We start from the raw sequence: 20,945 nt of genomic DNA, 5'->3' as shown, positions 1-20,945 counted from the left end.
TGTATAAAAAAATATAATTTTTTGCCCCAATAAAACTTGAAGGAACCCTTAGTTCTACTTGGTTCTGTCTTAAGAAAAGATGATTGGTCGAGGGAGGGGTTAGTTTTTTCATGCGTGCAGAATGTTTTTATTTTCCCATTGTGGTGCCTCACTTACATAAATTCAGGGCCTCGAAGGGCCTTTCAGCGTATTGGATTTTGTCATCTCATTATAATAACGTCTTTCGACTTTCTCATATCTCTCTCTTCATTCACATTCAATGCCAAAATTATTGAATAGAATATAGGGATAGAGAAACACAAAAGAGGAGAAAATATTGATTTCAATATCGTGTTATTGATGAAAATAAAGTTCCCTATATGTGGCTGAAAACATAACATGGTTATCAAAACTTATGGTAACCTATTCCTAAATAATTGCTAGTTATTCTCTCCTACAAATTAAGAGTTATCCATCTAAAGACAAACTTGGTTAAATATAGTCCAAATATAGTAAAAATTGTTAACGAACCCTCCCTTAAATTGATGTTTCTAACACAGTTTACAGAGCTTCAACTTCTTCAAATGAGTAGATACCTCGCCAGTATTCTTCTAAACTTAAGAAAACTCTTCTTCATCAAAACATTATTGAAGATATCTGCTACTTGGTCTTAACTTATGCAGTAATGCAACTCAATTACACCATCATTTGTAAGATCTCTTCAGAAATGATACTTTATATCTATGTGCACGCTTATCCCGTGCAACACCGGATTTTTGGAAAATTTGATGGCTGAACTAATTAATGTCGCAATATATGGGAGTAGCATAAGCTTGCCTGCAGTGAACTTCCTCAAGCAAATTCCTAAGCCAAATGGCTTGACATGCGCATGTTGCTGCAGCAACAAACTCTGTTTATGTGGTGGATAAAGTTACAATAGGCGGCTTCTTAGATGATTATGAAATGGCACTTGATCCCAGCATAAACAAGAAACCACTAGTACTTTTTCTATCATCTCAATCTCCCGCATAATCACTATTTATAAACCCCATCAACAGTGAACTTCATTCCCTTTTATACAACAAACTATGGTTGATTGTGCCTTGCAAATACCTCAAAATGCGCTTAGCATCTAGGAGGAGAATTTTTTAAAGATTTTCCATGTACCTACTAACAAGGCTGAGAGTATACATTATGTCTGGCCGAATTATTGTGAGATACATCAAACTTCCTACTAGTTTCTAGTTATAGTAGGTTCCATCTACGACTTGGTCTTCTTAATCCTTATCTAACTTCAAGCTAGGATCAGTTGGTGTACAAACTTGGTTGCAGTTCTCCATCTAAAACATCTGCATACATCTTTTGAGATATGAAAAACCCAAGACTATTGTAACATCTCGCAATTTGAAATAGCTAGGAAGAAGCTAAGAACTGGAAATAGTAATTTTTGGAAATAATGAAAATCTGGAAAATTTGTTCAAGTTAGGAAAAGTTGAGTTTTGGCCAACTTCAAACGACAATAACTTCTAGCTCATGATGAGTTAGAGGTACTTCCAGATATGGCTGGAAATCTCTTGGAATAATATTTCCAACGCCGCTGAATTGCACGATTCCGAGTTAGTATGAGTAAGTTATGCCCTTTGGAAGTTGGGCAGTTCAAATAAGGAAATGTCCAATCCGGATTTTTGAATGATATTTCAGTCTTTTCCTTATCCAATTAATTAAATTCATTTTAGTGAATTAATTAAGGGTCTAAACTGAACTTGGTCGGTTTTACGCTTTTGGAAAAGAGTTAGGGTTTTAGAGAAGAGGAAAGAAGTGGAGAAAAGAAGAGGAGCAAGGAAATCGTCAAGTTCGTCGAGTTTAGCTTGTGGATTTAGTCGGGGGTGATCCCTACAAGGTATGTGAGATCACATAGAGTTGGGTTAGTTCACCCACACGCCAATCATGATTAAATTTCAGCAAAGTTATTAGATTTGAAAGTAAATCCTTGAGTTCTTTATAAATTTTATTTGAATTCTTGTGGGTTGTGTTGATTGGAGTTTCTTGAGATTGATTCACGTTTTTAGTCGTGTTTTCGAGTAGAATCTGATGTACTTTGAACATATAATCGATTCTAAGTATTTGAGGAAAGAACCTATGGAGTTTAGAGCTGAAAAACGAAGAAGAAATTTCGTCGGACGAAATCTGGTAGTGGTGGCGCGTCGCGTAGCTAGTCCCCTGAACTGGGAAAATTCGTTTCGCGTCGCGGAACCGTCACGGACCGTTCTGCCTCAAAAGTCATTTTTGAAACCAAAAATTAAATACCCCTCTGCATCGCGGATCCACTCTCAAATATTGATTTTTCGGTCTTTTCTCATGTTTAGCTATCTAAAATCATTCCTAAACATCATGAGATCTTTTCTATCACAAATCTCAACCCTTGAATCCATAATTTAATTCAAGGATCAGTTAAGAGTCAAGTCAAGATCAGTAAAGAGTCAAGTCAAGAGAAGTTAAGAGTAAAGTCAAGAGAACTGCATAAAGTTTTCAAAAGTCTTTTACGAATGTTTTAACTTTGTTGTAAGGCTTGAGTTTTGAGTTTTGAGTTCAGTAAAGAGTAAAGAAGTTCATTTCTTCAAAAGTATATGGGGACTATGTATTCCAAGAGAGTTTAAAATGTTTTCACATTTAAACAAGAAAGGAAACCTCGATTTCCAAAGAGCATTCGGGCTAGTTTTCAGAAAAGAGAATGCTTTCACAATTAAGCAAGAGGGAAACTTTGATTTCCAAGATAGCCTTTGAGTTAAGTTTTTGAGCAATTATCTCAAATCACAAAAAGAAATATGTTTTTAAACATAAAGAGCTAGTATCATATTTTGAGAGTAGTATTGAGCACCGATATGGGGGAGCGTTCAGAGAACCCACATCCCCCATAAATCATGTAGCGATCATGGGTAGAAAAGGGTCATACTTTTTAAATGAATCCTTTAATGATTTTTAGCATAGACTAGTGGATCCACTTAGTGAGTTAGGTCATATACCCCCGGCAAGGTATAGGATGGTCCTTGGCAACGTGAGGTAAAGTGTTGTATCATCACTATAGCACTTAAGTGATGGTTATCGCTTAAATAAACTCCCACAGCTGTATTTTGTAATTTTATATACATCAGTTTATTTGTAATTTTACATACATCTCAGGGTATTATGTATCTTTGCATACACACAAAGTTGACATCATGTTTTAAACAGTTTTCTTTATATTGCTCTTGTTTTTAAACTGCTTTATATTGAAATGAATCCAGTTATGTTGAGTTGAGTTGAGCCAGGTAAGTTCTTCAGTTCCTTTCAGATTCTTTTCAAGCTTAAGTTATGTTTAGCATTCCAACTCGCATACTCGTACATTCAATGTATTGATGCCAGTTGGCCTGCATCATCTTATGATGCAGACGCAGGTAACCAGGATCAGCATTTAGCGCATCGTTGATCTAGTTGAGCTTCAGAGTTGTTGGTGAGCCTCCTTGCATTCCGGAGGATCCCTTTTTTTCATTACTTTATCATTTTAGTTCATTAGGATGTCGTGGGCCTGTCCCGACATCCATCTCAGTTTTTTTAGAGGCTTCATAGATAGTCAGTCAGATGTTAGTTCATTTGTCATCATTTTGTTATTGGCTTATGTTCATATTTGAGTTGCCATTTTGGCTAAGTTAAATGTTTATTTTTAAAACATTATGAGTTCAGTTTGAGACAGTTGAGTTATTTAGCATATGAATCATTTTCTTAAAGTTTAAAGTCTTCCGCTGAGTAAGTAAGTCAGGCCAAGGGTTCGCTTGGGGCCAGCAATGGTTCTCGAGTTGCCGGCCACGTCCAGGGTGTAGGCTCGGGGAGTGACAACTATATTGGATAACCATTAATCCAAGAGAATAATGCATACTTTCTAAATCCGCCATATCAAACTCTTTCATCATGGATTCCTTATATTGTTTAAACATAGTCTCACTACTACCAAGAAAATTAAGTCATCAACATATATATAGACAGACAATGAAAATATCACTTTTATTGTACTTGATGGAAAGAGTATGCTCATATAGACATCTCTGAAATTCTTGTTCCATGAAATAAGCATCTATGTGGATGTATCAAGCTCTTGACGCTTGTTCCAATCCATATATGTCTTTCTCAATCTATACACCTTGTGTTTTTCACCAATCTTGATATAGCTGGGAGGTTGATCAACATGAACTTATTCTTCTAAGTTTCCATGTAAAATGTAGATTATACATCTAGTACATTGAACATCCATTTTGAGCTTGGAAAACCTTTCGTAACAATTTTTGAAAGGATTTCTTGTGCTAAATCATTTGGGTAAGCTTTTATGACCCTAAAATTTCATTTCCCTTTGATTATTTATGAATTCTAACATCAAAATTTGGAATTTTGATTTGTAAATTACAAGGTTTTTCAAGAACTCAAGTTCTTAACTAAAATGGAGATTGTGAATTGATTTTTGAGTCTTTTCTGAAATAGTTTTCACCAATGAGTTCCAAAAGCCTTCAATATTGCTTTCAAGTATTAATTTTTGGACTCAAACATATTTTTTTGAAATTGAACTTTGACTAAGTAATTAATGTGGGTATTGTTGTCTCCGGAAAGTGAGTGTGAATACTTGATTGATTTAGATTGTGTGGCTTTGGAAGTGATTCGGAAGAGAAAAACTCAAGCTTTGGACTGATTAATTGATTGATTAAGACAAGTGATCTCTTGAACCTTGTATTCTAGTAGAATTCATGTATTCTCTTCGTTGATTGTGTGTTGGGAGTATGGGGATGAGGTGAAGGGTTATTTTTCCACTTGATAAATCTTAATGAATAAAAAAGGGTTGAAATGAAACGGCTATGTGCAGATCAAATGTTTGTGAATTGCCTTATTGTAACCCCTATTGATTGATTGATATAATACTTGATAGCATGAAAGTGGACTTAAATTGTATGAATTGTTCTCTTTTATATGGTGTGATATTGCTTATGTGTTAATTGTTGAATATCATGATGAGACATGCGATGGTTTTGATGCTGAGGTCATTTCTGGTTAGTGATTTGATATATAGCCGATAGGAAATGGTTCCGGCTAGTGATTTAATATAAAGCTGATGGTAAATGATATCGGCTAGTGATTTGATATAAATCCTATATGAAATATTTCCCCTAGTGATTTGATATAAAACCGATGGGAAATGGTTCCGGCTAATCATTTGATATAAAGTCGATGGAAAATGATTTCGCCTAGTGATTTGATATAAAGTTAATGGGAAATAATTTTGGCTAGTGATTTGATATAAAGCCGATGGGCAATGGTTCTGACTAGTGATTTGATATTGTACCAATGGAACACGGTTCTGACGGGAGATTGATTATTGTGATTTAATACATTTTAATTCTTATGTATGACTTACTTGTTAATTGCGATTGATACACATGTTATGTGTGATTGCTCTACTTGACCTTGATATTGACCTACTTATTTCGTGTTGGTTGTTGACCTGCAACTATAGAACTATGATCATTGTGCCTTGTGAGTTGTGTATTGAAGAACCGTTAGGTTGGGCTGATTTCTGTGCAGATTATAGTTTGAGGAGGTTTGATTGGGATGGAAGGGGTTGTCACGACCCAAGCCTACACCCTGGACGTGACCGGCACTTGAGAACCATTGTTTGTCCCCAAGCGAACCCTCATCCTTGCTTACTACAAGCGGAAGACTAATTTAAGCATACAAAGCTTAAAAACTTAATAAAATTCATTGAAACTCAAATAATTAACTCAGAATATAATTTTATATTCAACTAGCCCAAAACTAGGCAACTCAAGTCTTTAAAACATTTAACAAGATAAATGAAACAGACTTCACAAACTCTACTGTCTATCTATAAAGCCTCTAACTGACAAAGATGGAAGTCGGAACAAGACCCATGACATCCTAACAACTGATATAACTGAAAGTACAAGTGGAACCCTCCGGAAGCAAGAAGGCTCACCATAGCTAACTCGAACTGCATGTGGTATCAACAAAGTGCATGTTGATGACCCTGAATACCTGTATTTACATCATGAAACGATGCAGGCCAAATGGCTCAGTACTTGGAATGTACGAGCATGTAAGGGGAATTCTAAAGCATAACATAAATTTGAACTTAATAAAAAGGAAACATACTTACCTCAATTCAACTCATAAATAAGATATTCAACTCAAAGATAAAATATTCAACTCAGTGAAATAAGGCTCAACTCAATAATAAGACACTCGACTCTTGGTACTCAAACTCTGAATACTCAACTCAATATAAACCAACAATAAGAGATGCAATATATGGAAAGCTTTTAAAACAGTAGAAAGCAATTCAATATATTTAAGTATACAATATACTCAGTTTGTATGCAAGGATACAATATAAACTCTGTTTGTATATGAAAATACAAGTAAACTCTGTGTATATAAAAATACAAATATCTATGTGGAAGTTTCTCTAACCGAAAACCATCACTATGAGTTATGTTGTGATGATACAATGTCTCGCACATGCTGCCAGAACTGTCCTATACTTTGCTAGGGTATAAGACCTACTCGCTAAGTGGATCCACTAGTCTATGCTAAAATGAATTAAGAAATCAACTAAAAAGTATGACCCTTTCTACCCACGTTGGCTACATGGTTTATGCGGGCTATGAGTTATCTGAACTTTCCCCCATATTGGTTCTCAATACTACTCCCAAAATATACTAGCTCATATGTTTAAAAACATAACTCTTTATGTGGTTTGAGATTATTACTCAAAATCTTTCTCTTAAAGGAGATGATACTCAAAACTGCTCAAAAACTCTTTTGGAAATCTCAGTTTTCTCTCATCTTAAGTGTAAAACATTTACTCTTGGGAATACTTTGTTCCCATATATCATTTTAAAGAAAATGAACTCAACTCGGCTCTTTCTCAACTCAAGTGCTCAGTTTTAAAACAAGTTTAGAAAAATTTGTAAAAGGCTTCTCAAAATAAGTACATGCCGAATTATGGACGTGAACGACTCAATTCAAGGTTTTCAATAACCATACATAGAACTCAATACTCGAGACTCAACAACTCAAGAACTTCAATGGTAATACTCGTTTCAAGAATGCTCGACTAAGAGGGTTCATGCGGAATTATGGGCATGAACTACTCAACTCAAGGACCTTCATGGATAACATGTAGTATCCCTGTGATTAGGAATATAATCCCAAAATTATTAGGAACTCAATACTCAAGACTTAGAACTTGAAGATATTACTCCTCTCAAAGATACTTAACTGATGGAGTTCGTGCGGAATTTATAGGCATGAACAACTCGACTCAAGGGTCTAAGTAACAATATGGAACTCAGATATACGACTCTTCTCATTCTCATACTTACTTCCTCAAAACTTATCTAAAATTGACAGTTGATCTCAAAGGATTCACAATTGAACTCAAAGACTTTCTTGAACTCTACTCTTAACTCTTTCTTGAATTATGAATTCAAGAGTTTATGATTCATGATATGAAGGATCTCAATAAACAAATATAAGCAATTTGATAATTAGGAATAGAACTTTTAAAAGAAACATGAACTCAAGAACTCAAAATCAACTTATATATCTAAACAATACTCAAATCTAGGGGTAGAATCCTAGATTTCTCTTTTACTGATTTGAAAGTAGATGTAGGGCGTGAGGACGAATTAGTCCAACACTATGATAGCCTTACATACTTGGAAGAACAAGGTTCTTGAAGAATCTTAAAAGGATCTTGAAGAAAAACTTGATTAGAAGCCTTGAAACCCTAACTTGAAGGTAAACGATCAAGAAAACCTTTCTTCAGATTCTTGAATTAGTTTCTTGAAATCTCTATGGCCAAAAATTATGATTTTCATTAGTGATTCATAATTGTACTGAGGAATTTGAGTTGAAAAAAATGAAATTCTTGGAAAAAGACTTACCTTGAAGCAAAATCTTGAAAAAGATTGAAAGAATCTTGAATGTAGTCTTCTACTTTGATTTTTCCTTAGGGTTTTGCCCTAGGGTTTGAGAGAAAAGAGAATGATTGATTAAAATATGAAAATCTGATTGTTTTGAGCCTTTTATTGGTCAAGAAATTCGTTTAGGGTTTTCTTGGGGGTAAAAAATCAAAAAAAACACTTTTTAATGTTTTCCCGTCGGCTAATTCGTAACAGCACTGTATAGGTTACTAAAATAGTCACAACTTTTTACTCAGAAATTGGATTGACGCGAAATTGGTGGCGTTGGAAAGTAGATTCAAATACCTTTAATTTCATAGGTTGTGGATCGCGTAACTCTCTATTTTCTAAGAGATATGGTCGTTTAAAGTTGACCCAAGTAGAATCTTACATCAAAACTTAATCGATAAGGAAACTTCAAGAACACTAATCAAGAACTCATCAAGAAATTAAATTGCTCAATATTTATGGATAGATTCGCAAAATAAACTCATGATTGACGTGTGAGTGAACAAACCCAACACTATAGAAGCTTACATACCTCTTATTTATTACCCTTACAAGTTTGGTAAAAGAGATTTTATGTAGCCTAGAGAATGATGAGCCGCTTAAATATAATTCAAGTTTCCTCTAGTTAGGTAGATATGAACTTAGAGAGGCGGTATTTATAGACTAAGAAGGAGAAGTCAAACTATTAAGAGTTAGACTAAACATCTTTATAAGACAATAAAGGAAAGTTTAAGAGGGTCTTAAAAGGAATCTTAGTACCTACACATGGAAAGTTTAGAAGTCATGAGATTAGCCTCTCCTGAGTATTAGAGTAAATTGAATATAGACTAGTTTAGGAAAGATTGAATATATCCATATCCTCAAAGTATCAGCTTTATACCTAAGGGGGAGATGATAAGATGAGCAACCAAGTCAAGTGTCAAGAATCAGATAGTGATGTGTTCAGAAAGAGTTATAGTGTTATATCAATGCATTCATACTCTAACATGTTCCTCAAAGTTCAGTCATTATAACATCCTATTAATGTTTCTAATATCATAATTTTATGTCCATGACCTATGCTCACAGACTTCATACAGATTCACATCTATGCTCAGTTTTGAGAATGAAAGGCAAATCCTTTAGCTCATTGATCTCAATCTTACTCCATAAAGTTATGGATATATCAACCTTATAATGTGAACCGATTCATATAAGCACTCATGTCTCATAGTATGCTCAGTCTCGTGAATTCATGATTTACTTTCAATGGCTATAAACATAATGTTACGTCATTCATATTCTTATATCATATTTCTCGAATGAATCGTGCTTATGATTCTTCGCTAAACTCCCTTAGTGATCCTTTTTAGTCAATTTCTTGATAGTTATGTGTGAAATTTCAGTTGGTAAAGATGGTCAGAGAATGAGAAATTCTTAGAAGGATTAGTTAGTAGGATTCCATGGAGTGGTTATAGTTCTAGGGTTGAATGTGGTGTTTATAACATGAGGATGAATACAAGATGCATTAGGCACTTTTTTATTAGGATTCGAAGTTTTGTTGAATGCATTTGTAAGAAGTAGTATTCTTGGGATGAGATTTCTTGTAGAGGCATAAGACATGAATCATGTTATTTAGATTAGTATAATCTAAATAAGGATTTGGTTTGTGATGCACAATTGAGACTATCATTAGTGGTTGTTCTTACGAGTTGAACTTGTGACATATTGGTCACAAATAGACAACTCTACTATTGTTTCAATTGGTCCACCTTTTGAATTAACGTTAGATATGTAAGCATTGTTTATTTTTTATTTGTCTTTAAATTCAATTCGATATTATTACCTTGCAACTTCATAATTTTTGTTGAGTTACAAGGTAATCTTGTAATAAAATCACATAATATGAAAATACTAAATAAATGTGATAATAGACTCATAATATGAATGCATTAAACAAATGTGATAATACACGTGATATATAGACTCGATCATAATCTGAAAGCATTAAATAAACATGATAATACACGTGATAGCTAGCTAGAGTCATAACAAGAAAACATTATAATACTCGTGAGAGTACACTCATGCACCTACTATAAATTACACAAATGTTCTTCTTAAAATTGTTCAGTCTTATTCAACAAAAACATCTTACTTTATTCTACATTTTTCTTTCCAATGGAAAATGAGACCAAAAAAGGCAAGCAAAAAATTGAAATGAAGTTGATTGAGACTGAGAGAGCCCGTATGGTGAGTTTCTCAAAAAGAAAAAAAACTTTGTTCCAGGATGCAAATAAGTTTGCAACTCAGACTGGAACATATGTTGGTGTTATGCTCTTTTCACCAAGTGGAAAATCATGTTCCTATGGCTCTACAAGCATAGAAGAAATAATTGATAAATTTCTCAAAGTGAAACAAAAGGATCGCAAATGTGATTATGCTGAGGGAAAATCAAATGGTTTTGAGGCATTGGAAGATCTCCATAAAGAATTGCAAGCATTGAACGAAAAAGAGAAAAAACGAATACTAATGCATAAGATTATGCACCGTGGCTCAGAAATACCTTCAGATAAACACATGGAGGAGCAGAAGCTGGCATTGAAGTTGCGGGTAGAGAAAATTAAAAAAGAAATACAAAGTGCTAGCATCTGAAGTTTGATTTAAATGTCGCCCCTGAGCCAGAAGAGTATGAGGGATCTTGAACTCAAAATTATAATGGAGTTGATAATTGCAGTTCTTGAAATTCAAGCTATGACTCGAGAAGACTTTACCAGTGATAGAGTCTTCTATTATGGTCAATTCTTGCCTTTTCTTATTAAGTCACTTGTTGTTTTTATGAGGTTTTAGATTACAAAATAAAAGGTTATGATGTTTATATGTTATTAAGTCAGTTTTTTTTCATCCTTTATCTTTAATGATGCTTTGTGTTTCCTAGATTGGTAAATCAATTGAAAATTTTATTTAACTAGTAAACATTGTTAAAGTGGTCAATCAAAGAAAACCCACGATACTCATTGCTTTTCTTTTTATTTTTTAATAGTATATAATATATATATATATATATATATATTTGAACAAACAAATTTGGCAATAATAATGTAGTCAAATTTAAAGAAGTGCTCGTCCAAGAATCATTTCTAAAGGTTTAAATCTATCTCAATTTATATAAGTTAGTTTGACTTGGCACAGAGTTTAAGAAGAAAAAAAAAGACCTTTGAAATTGGTGGTCTATAATAAGTCATAAATATTTATGTCGCTTTAAATTATTTCATTAAGGGTAAAATGGATATTTAAAATTAAAGAAACTACTTAAAGAAATCTATCATTCTTTTTAATGATTAAAAAGAAAAGTGAGTCATATAAATTGAGACAGAGGGAAATGAAGTATTAATACCAGAAGATAAGAATGAGAATGCATCTAAAAGCTGAAAGTTTGTGGACTATTGTTGCAAATGGCTATGAAGAGCCAGAAAACGATGCTGAACTTAGAGATAAAAAATCTTGAGGCTAAGTATCGTGAAGATGCAAAAGCCTTGACCAAAATCCAAATGGGAGTCTCAAGAGTATATTTTGCAAAAATTACTACTTCTGCGACTGCAAAATAAGCTTGGTAGTCTCTAGAAACTGAGGTGTATGGTAACGGAAATGTACGCTCTATAAATCTTCAAACTCTTATAAGAGAGTTTCAAAATTTGAAGATGATAGAATCTGAAAAAATAGATGAATATTGCACAAGAGTCGTGAATATTGTCAATGAAATAAGAAATCATGGTGATACAATTTGTGACCAACAAGTTATGAAAAAGATTCTAATAAGTGTCACAGAAAAGTATGAGTACATTGTTGCTATCACTAAGGAGACGAAAGATCTTTCTAAGTTTTCCATCAAAGAGCTAGTTGGATCATTTCGTGCACACGAGAAGCGAAGATTTTTTCGTGAAAATCAACCCAAAGAGACAACTTTCCAGTCCAGAACCAATGAGAATTCTCAAAATAAACAAAAGAAGAATTACAATCGAAAAAAAAAGCAGGATCATGATGGTTCCTCTAAGAAGGTTGAAGAAAAATGAGAGAAAAGTTCTAGTCTTTTTTTAAAAAAAATTGCAAAAAAAATAATCACAATGCAGAAAAATGTTGACACAAAGGCAAACCCCAATGTAACTTTTGTAAAGAGTTTGTCCACATTGAGAAGGATTACTAGCACAAGAAACGGGAGCAATCATTTTTTGTGTGAAGAACGGGAGGAAGAAAAGGAAGAAAACCTTTTCTTTGCTTCTTAATCTGATGCTTTAGCAAAAAGCAATGAATGGTATGTTGATAGCGGTTGTAGACCGGAGATAAAAAGGCTTTCCTCTCAATTAATAGTAGCATCACTACTAAAATGAGAATGGGATATGGAGCCTTAGTTGATGCAAAAGGTAAAGGTACCATTTCGATCAATATAAAAGAGAGCGGCAAGCAAATTCATGATATTCTTTGTGTTCCTGACTTGGAAGAAAATGTGCTTAGTGTTGGTCAACTCATGAAAACTGGTTATTCTCTTGTTTTTAGAGATAATTATCGCAAGATTTATGATAAAACTGAGCCAAATCAAGTCATTGTTGAAGTAGAGATGATAACAAGAAATTTTTCTTTACAATGCATTAAAAAATGAAGTTGTAGATGATCATGGTTTTGGCACAAAAAAATTCATTTGAATTTTCATGGTTTGAAGCTTCTCAAGCAAAAAGACATGGTTCAAAGCCTTCCTGAGATACATACTGAGATTAAGGTAGAGAATACTTCTATCATATCGTTAGATGTGTCAAATCAAGAAGAGGATGAGGAAAAGAAAGATGAAGATGTTCCTCAAGAGGGAGAAATCTCATATTCAGATGATGAAGAACCACCTCCAAGAGGAACAAAACTATTTAGTGACATATATCAAAGATGCAACTTTGTCGGTGTTGAGCAAGAAAATTATGATGAGGCAATAAAGCATGATGTTTGGAAGAAAGCCATGGGAGAAGAAATTCGGATGATTGAGAAAAATAATATTTGGGAGTGTGTAACTACACCCAAATAAAGGGAAGTTGTACGTCAAAAATGGATTTACAAAACCAAACTCAATCAAAAAGGAGATATTCAAAAGCACAAAAGAAAGGGCGAAATTCCGTTGTAATTATTGTCAGACAGGAGAACAACTTGCTGACATCTTCACCAAAGCACTTCCAAGAGAAAAGCTTTGCTATATTCGAGAAGACATTGGAGTTGTCAAGCAAAATGTACTAAGGGGAAGTGTTGAAATTAATGCATTCACACCTTGATGTTTGGTCTTCCAATATTGTCTCTTAGTTTTTAAAGAAGTCTTTTAGAATTTTGTAATACATGTATCTAGTAAATTGTGATACATATATATATAGTTATTTGTACAAGATCTTTGGTTTTACATTGTTGTTAGTATAAATAAAGATGTAATTTTCGATTCTAATCATCTCAAGTGGCCTTAAGTAGCCTATATAAAACTTGAGCATTCACTGAGAAAGTGTCCTCCTTCTATATTTCCTACAATTTGCTATCAGAGCAGGCAAAGATCTTCAGATCGAATCTCACGCCACCCAAAATTAAAAATAACTTCCACTGGCCCATGAAAAAAATTAGGCTCGCACGTGAGGAGGGAGTGTTGAGAATATAATTAAATAATAAAAGTGTGCTCTCTCTAACAGCTTAAGCTTTTAGATGAGATGGTCACACACTTTGTCATGCGCAAACCGAATCAATAATACTGTTTCACTCTAATCCCTTTACCCCAAAACATTTATCTCTATTTGTTGCTCACCCCAACTACCATCGCCTTTGGCTACTAACAATATTCTCCACCGAAAGCAACGATAGCATCCGATGGTTTCAAGTCGTTGGAGTAAAAGTTATCGGTGGAATACATAAAACTTATTCTTTCTTTGATTTAATTTTTATACTAGATAAATCGATTAATCGATAACCCTATGAATAAATGTTAAGTCGAATCAAATCAACTGATATCTTATTAGTTTGATAGCAGTTTAGAACATATATAAAATCAAATTGAACCACCCATAAGCATCTCTATAAGTAAGAGATTAGGTTGTAGTCTTTCTATTTTAGGCTCCAATCATCTCCATTTTCTCTCCCCCTATCTTTTGAAATAAGAACATGATTAAGTGAATTGTAATCGAAAGTTCATTGTAAAATTTAAGGGAAAAAACATTTCAACTTCAAACCTTTGATGAGTTATAACCGTAGTGAGAGTTCACTTTTTCACTTTCAGATCACGTAGATTAAAAGGAATGGCCTATCAATGGCGAAATTACAACAAAATCACATGAACAATTAAACATTGAAGGTATTGTAATTAAAGACCCATTAAAAAGTTTCAAAGCTTTGAAATCAAATAAGGGAAATAATAGGTGTTTTCGAAATTGTTATTTGTTTAAACTTAGTGTTGTTAGTTGTTACCAACGATTAAAAATATTCTTTGGGGTTTATATCTCAATTCTAAAGGAGTTTGGCGATGATTAGAGTTAATTATTATTGAAACTTCATATTGAGACTTTAATAGGAAGACATAAATTAGTTTTCTTTTATATCAAATTTGGATCTGGGGTCCCTTTATTTATGCCTCAATGGGCTAATATTGTAACCAAAGCAGAAAATAACACATTGGACATTGGTAAGCCCAAGCCCGTACAGCCAGTTCAATAATAAAAGACCCTAACAGGTATGGTTTCCTAATTTGTTCCTCACTCACTTTCCACTTTCTCCTCTTCCTTACTTCTTCTTCTCTGCACGCTGCTTGAGAATGTTCTCCATGGTGTTCTTCAATGCTGACTTTTTGTTCCTTCTTCTTTGGGTATTCAACATCCTTCACGAATTGGTGATGAAGAGTGCTGAGATCTTTAGCTCTCAAAGGTTTATGTTCCACTACTTTTGGTTTTCTCCGTCCTTCTCTTTTAATAGGCTGATTCTTTCTTTCTTGTAGGTGTAATTTTCGGTATGATTTCTTGTCGAGCTCAATAGAGAGCGTGAGCCTTGCATTCAGCTTTGAATTTCCGTGTAAGAACCCTTTCTCCTCCTTATTCTTCTTCTTTCTTTCCTTCTTCAAACTTCTGACCTTTGTTGTTTTCCAGTTGCAGCCGAATAGGAGTGACTCAAGGAACTCCCGTGCTTCTTCACCTCGATTTCTCTGTTGGATGCTCGTTTTGGATTCAGATACAACTCCTAGACTCTCACCTTTTGCTAGTCCATGTACCACTGTTTGCTGGCTGAAATAGCTTAGGATTAGTTCCTTTACAGCTTTTTTGTTCCAGAAGTAGATAGCATCTAAATTGTACATATCATAGCTGTGGAACCCTGTAACTTCTATGTTGTATCTAAGCATGATGACCATTGTTGTTGCTGTAAATTCTCCTTGTTTTTATCCTGACTGAAGGGACCTGATGTTTATCAATGTTAAGAATATGTTTACCTTGCCTTGGTAGCTGATTAAAGCTCTGAAAAATTAGCTTCTGCTCTGTATTGATTGTTGTATTAGTTATAAAATCTGCTAATTGATTCGCCTCTCTAAATACATGCCACACCTCTACATTTATTTTCTGATGGATTTGCTGAATATCTTCCACTTTCTCACTCACTTCCCATGGTATTTTCCAGCTCCCATTTATCATATCTTTTAACGATAATGAATCTGTTTCCAGACGCACTAGGCTAAAGTCTTTTTCCAGACAATAATGTAATGCTTTCCACACTGCCATTACCTCAGCTTCCATGTTGGTGGCCTCGCATATATTATGTGCCTCTGCATATATAAGGTCTCCCCTTCCATCCCTTACACAATACCCATAAGAACTTTTCTCCGGATTCCCTTTGCTGGCTCCATCAGTATTGCATGTTACCCATCCTTCGCTTGGTGGTTTCCAACTGACCAAATGATAATGTAATATTGGTTTGTATTTCTGTAACTTCTCTACCATTTCTGGCCAATAATATGGCATTGCTTTGATCCACATAAATTTTCTCCTTATCAATTGGTGTATACTCAATTAACATTAATAATACAACCTGTTATAAGGTACTTCCTTTCCATGTCTGTGAGCATTTCTCCGCTTCCACAATTCCCACATAATGACTGCTGGAACCGCCTTCAGTATTTGTTCTAACTTATTCGATGCTCTATGTTCCCACCATTTGAAAATGAGTTGTTGTAAGTTTAACTCTCTTATAGTGATACCTGCACATGAAGCAAACTGCTTCCATAGCTTTTGGGCTATGGGAGCTGTTAGTAAAAGGTGAGACATAGTCTCCATTTTTCCATATTCGCAGCAATAGCATTTGGACACCACTTGTATCCTCATTCTTTTAAGATTGTCATCTGTGGCAAGGTTCCTCCTCCACACTCTCCAAAGAAAAAAACTAATCTTAATTGGCAGCCCTTTGACCCACATGAAACTCCTCCAATCCTCTTTTGCCTTCATGCATCTCACCATATGGAATGCTGATTTAATAGTAAATGTACCAGTAGAGCTACCTCTCCACCATGCCTTATCGATACAAAGTTTTGAAACATTAGGTCTGATATTTGTAACTACATGTTGCACCATCTCTTCCGATATAAAAATTTTCAATTTATTCTCATCCCAAGTTCCATTTATGATAAAATCTTTCACCTCTAGTTCCTCTTCCTGAGCCCTTTCCCCTTCTGTATAGTATAAAACTCCTTGCCTAATCCAATTATCAAACCAAAAGCTTGAGTTCCCAGCTTTGATCTGCCACCAAATGTCATGTTCCACTTCCTCCCTAATGTTGAGTATTTTCCTCCATATCTGTGATGCACCAGAACTCGTGACAATCACTGGGTGAAATTTCTTACAGTATTTATTCCACATGTACTTTGCCCATAATGATTTTGTGTATACTCGAAAATTCCACCATAATTTGGCAAATAGACCATCATTTACATTATGTAATGATCTAAATCCAAGACCACCTTCAGCCTTTGGAAAACATAACTCCTTCCATGCCACCCAATGCTTTCCTTTAATTCCTCCCATATTTCCCCAAAAGAATTTCGCAAAAATTTGATGTATTAGCTCCAACACCTTTTTGGGTGGGTTCAATGTTGATAACATGTATACAAGCATGGATTGTAATACATTGTTGATTAGCACCCATTTTCCACCAAAAGTCAAAAATCTGTTATGCCGTGATAGGACCCTCATGGCAATCTTTTTAACCATTTCTGCATAATAACTCATCTTCCTTCTTCCATAAAACACGGGACAGCCCAAGTAGGTAAAAGGAAAATTTCCTTGTCTTATTCCGGTTAATCTACGCATTCTAATGGATACAATCAATGGAGTATTATCATGAAGGTAAAAGAAACTCTTGTTTTTGTTAATCTTTTGTCCCGAAACCAGCTCATAGTCTCTTAACACCTTCATCATTTTTATTATTGATCCTCTATCTCCTGACCCAAATAGAATGGTATCATCTTCATAAGACAAATGATTTATCTGCGGACTCCATTTTGGAAGACCATAGCCCTTCATGCTTTGTAAGTTATTTAGTCCTCTGGCGAGTACCTCTGCTGCAATAATGAATAGGGTTGGAGATAAGGGGTCACCCTGTTTCAACCCTCTTGAGGATTGGAAAAAATCCATGTGCTTTGCCATTTATTAGCACTGAATACCAGTTGTTAGACATGATTATCCATACCATATCTATGATCGCCTCTGCAAAGCCAAATTTTCTAAGGACTTTTGTTAGAAAAATCCAAGAAACTCTATCATATGCTTTGGTCATATCCAACTTCACAACCACATTAATATTTTTGTTCCTCCTGTTTATGTCTCTTACTATCTCCTGTGCCAATAAAATATTCTCCGTAATGCTCCTTCCTTTAACAAAGCATGTTTGTGTTGGCGATATAAGATTAGAAAGCACCAATAACATCCTCTCGTGCACCATCCTGGAGATAATTTTATTTATAAAGGAACTAAGACTTATGGTCCTTAAATGTTTGAACTTTTTTGCTGCTGCTTTTTTGGGCAACAAAATCAGATTTGTGTGAGTTACGAACTTGGGCAGTTCGTGCCCACAAAAGAACGCCCTCACCACCTTGGTAATATCTTCTCCAATTATCTCCCAACAACTTTGAAAGAAATGACCTGTAAAACCATCTGGTCCACCTGCATTGCATCCATTTAGATCGAACACCACTTTTTTAACTTCTTCTTGATCTGGTAGCTTTGTCATTTCTTCATTTTCTGCGGTAGTTACACACTTGGGAATATCTTCCAACATTGAGTAATCATTTGCCATACTCTCTTCAGTAAATTGGTCCTTATAATGTTGTACTGCTGCCTCCCCAATTTCCTCATTAGTTTTTAGCGCCATACCTTGCTCTGTGATCATCTCAGCAATGTGCAATTTCTTTCTTCTCCCCTTAACATACGAATGGAAAAATTTAGTATTCCTATCCCCATCAGTGAACCACTTCATTCTCGCTTTCTGCCTCCAAAAATCCTCCTCCAATCCCAAAAATTTCTTTAATTCCGCTTCCACCTTACTTAGTTTAGGCATGTTGCTTGTTGATGGATGCATCTCCATCTGCGCCTCCTTTGCCTTAATGATGTCCTCTATCATGGCTATTTGTTGAAAAATATCACCAAATACCTCTCTGCTCCATACTGACAAAGCTTTTTTGACCTTCTTCAATTTTGCATGAAATTCATTAAACGGATTTCCAACAAAATCAATTTTCCAATTATCTGCAACAATCTTCTTAAACATTTTATGCTTACTCCACAAGTTCAGAAATCGAAAAGGCTTTATCATAGGTTCCTCTTCTGAATTGCATATCACATGAAGCGGTGCATAATCAGAACCTTGCCTGACAAGATGATGTACCTCAGATGAAGGAAACTCATCCATAAATTCTTGGTTCACCAATATTCTATCCAATCTTTTAAAAATGCACACCTCCTCAATTCGTCCATTCCACCATGTAAATTTACTGCATGTATAACTCACTTCATAAAGGGCACCACTACTAATAAAAGCTACAAAATCGATGGCTTCGTTGGGAGAAAACGCTAATCCCCCTAGCTTTTCCTCCTCATTTAAAATAACATTAAAGTCTCCTCCAATGACCGAAGGACACTGCACTCTTTCTGCTATGCTATTTAGCTTCTCCCACAACTCCAACCTCTCTAAAGCATTGCATCTAGCATAGACCACCGATATAACAAACTCCTTATTATTATGTTTGAATTGAATTGTAACTTGTTGTATTCTGTCCAGCATAATACTGCCCACCCAATCATCATTCCAAAAGAACCATATTTTACCATTACAATTTACTCCCGCCTTATCAAAACCTAGTTTCCTTTTATACTGTTCTAGCTCTGCTGGATTCTGAAACGGTTCCATCAAAGTTATAAATGCATAATGATGTCTTCTATTCAAATCCATTAACCTCTCAAATGACTTTTGAGTATTAACGGATCTGATATTCCAAAAAATCATTTTTTTAATTTATCACTATTGGTACCCCTTTCCCGACTGCTCCTTGTTTTAACTTGTAATGGAATAAATGATCTCCCTTTTCGCGCACCATTTTTCAAACTGTTGGTGTGCCTTGGAGATAAATCTCCCGCCTTGCTAATCTGTTGAATGTTATATTCCATATCCCCATCTTCTTCAGTGTCTTTTTTCTGTTGCATTACTTCATCCTCTTCCTCTATTAAGTCTGGACCTTTTAGTATGTCAACTTCTACATCAAAATTATCCCTTAGCTCTCCTGAATTTGTTTCAAACAACCTGATTGGTGTGGTAACACTGTCTTCTCGTATCATGTGACTACTCTCTTCCTCCCTATTTTCTACCATCATTTCCTCATTGTGCATCTCATGTACCTCTTTTGATTGAATCTTCACCTGTTTTGTTATTTTGCATCGATCTACCCCTGACGTGTGTTTATTGTGTGTTGTGCCTCTTTCCTCCGTCTTATCTGTACCTTTGTGAGGAGTACTTCTTTTTTCCAGCTGCTCTTTGTTATTACTTTTTTGTATCCCTGATGAATTAACTTTGGACTTTCCACTTTCCAGTGCTGCATCTTTTTCATTCATCATTTCATTTTACTGATCTTCCTCTCGATTTTGATGACCTGTTTCCAGCAAGTTGAACTTATTCCTTGTTACAATGCCTACTTTGTTCCACACTTTTGTGGGTTCCTTATACCTTCCAGCTCCTCCCCATTTTTTGTATCTTTGTTCCACGAATTCACTTTCTTTTCTCCCTTGTTGTTCTTCACTTTCCTTACCCTTTATGTCCTTATCTTTGTTGGCCTCCATGTTGTGCTTTCCTTCAATCTTTTTTCCTTCATCATAATCTGGTTTCTCCTTGTGTGGGTGCAATCTTGGTGCACAACATAACATTGTTGTTCGTCATGCCCCTGAATCATACAAGTCTGACAGTATTTGGGGACATAGTCATATTTGATTTTAACCCATTTCTCCACCACTTCTTCATTCTTCATCATCATCCCGATTTTAATTCTTTTTGGGAACTTCCTTAGTAAGTCCACTTCCACTTTAACTCGTGCACAACTTGGTCTCGTCTGATTCTTTGTTGCCATATCCACCTATAATGGTTTCCCATGGCTGCTGCTAATGAAAATACTGCTTCCTTGCCAAAAAAGTTTGGTGGAAGAGAAGGGAAAGAAATCCAGGCTATCGCAGTGGTCGTCTCCTCCTCTGGATTAAACAAAGGATCCCACTTCAAAGTTCTCATTGAAAAAGACCAATTGTTTTGAGTGATATAAAATGCAGGCTTCGACAACAGATGAACATAGTCCTCTAATAGTGTTGCCCTGATCAGAACATGCCTATTACTTAATAGCCCTATATTGCAATCTCCTTTCAACTCACATTGTTTTGGAATGAGTTTCCTAAGATC

At 35.0% G+C, this 20,945-nt stretch overlaps 2 protein-coding genes and 1 long non-coding RNA gene across 5 annotated transcripts; 2 read left to right on the top strand and 1 right to left on the bottom strand.

Moving 5' to 3' along the window:
• The first annotated feature begins 10,190 nt into the window (after positions 1 to 10,190).
• Positions 10,191 to 10,625, top strand: LOC107061147 (agamous-like MADS-box protein AGL29). Its single transcript, XM_015309964.1, has one exon. It carries the CDS (start codon positions 10,191 to 10,193, stop codon positions 10,623 to 10,625), a length of 435 nt encoding a protein of 144 aa, XP_015165450.1.
• A 4,107-nt stretch (positions 10,626 to 14,732) lies between these two features.
• Positions 14,733 to 15,473, top strand: LOC102587063 (uncharacterized). 3 transcript variants are annotated; one of them, XR_367502.2, is made up of 3 exons: positions 14,733 to 14,900; positions 14,971 to 15,044; positions 15,119 to 15,468. It is a non-coding gene; the product is annotated as an uncharacterized lncRNA (long non-coding RNA). The 3 variants fall into 3 exon arrangements; XR_367499.2 differs by having other exon boundaries at positions 14,733 to 15,044; positions 15,125 to 15,473; XR_367501.2 differs by having other exon boundaries at positions 14,733 to 15,044; positions 15,119 to 15,473.
• Positions 15,474 to 17,919: 2,446 nt separating this feature from the next.
• LOC107061146 (uncharacterized) lies at positions 17,920 to 20,116 on the bottom strand. Its single transcript, XM_015309962.1, has 3 exons — positions 19,568 to 20,116; positions 18,063 to 19,403; positions 17,920 to 17,955 (listed from the first exon to the last, which is right to left on the bottom strand). The coding sequence occupies exons 1-3, from the start codon at positions 20,114 to 20,116 to the stop codon at positions 17,920 to 17,922; spliced, it is 1,926 nt and encodes a 641-aa protein (XP_015165448.1).
• Between the last annotated feature and the right edge of the window lie 829 nt (positions 20,117 to 20,945).

The sequence above is a fragment of the Solanum tuberosum genome, unplaced genomic scaffold, assembly GCF_000226075.1.
Source record: "Solanum tuberosum cultivar DM 1-3 516 R44 unplaced genomic scaffold, SolTub_3.0 scf00115, whole genome shotgun sequence".
Taxonomy (NCBI): domain Eukaryota; kingdom Viridiplantae; phylum Streptophyta; class Magnoliopsida; order Solanales; family Solanaceae; genus Solanum; species Solanum tuberosum.
This window is presented reverse-complemented; position numbering and strand designations above follow the sequence as displayed.

Coding starts and splice junctions, on each gene's coding strand:
- LOC107061147 (XM_015309964.1), top strand. CDS start 10,191: ATGAAGTTGATTGAGACTGAGAGAGCCCGTATGGTGAGTTTCTCAAAA.
- LOC107061146 (XM_015309962.1), bottom strand. CDS start 20,116: ATGAATGAAAAAGATGCAGCACTGGAAAGTGGAAAGTCCAAAGTTAAT. Junction 19,404..19,567: donor GATCATTTATTCCATTACAA/GTTAAAACAAGG, acceptor GAACCGTTTCAG/AATCCAGCAGAGCTAGAACA. Junction 17,956..18,062: donor GGCACGAACTGCCCAAGTTC/GTAACTCACACA, acceptor AATTATCTCCAG/GATGGTGCACGAGAGGATGT.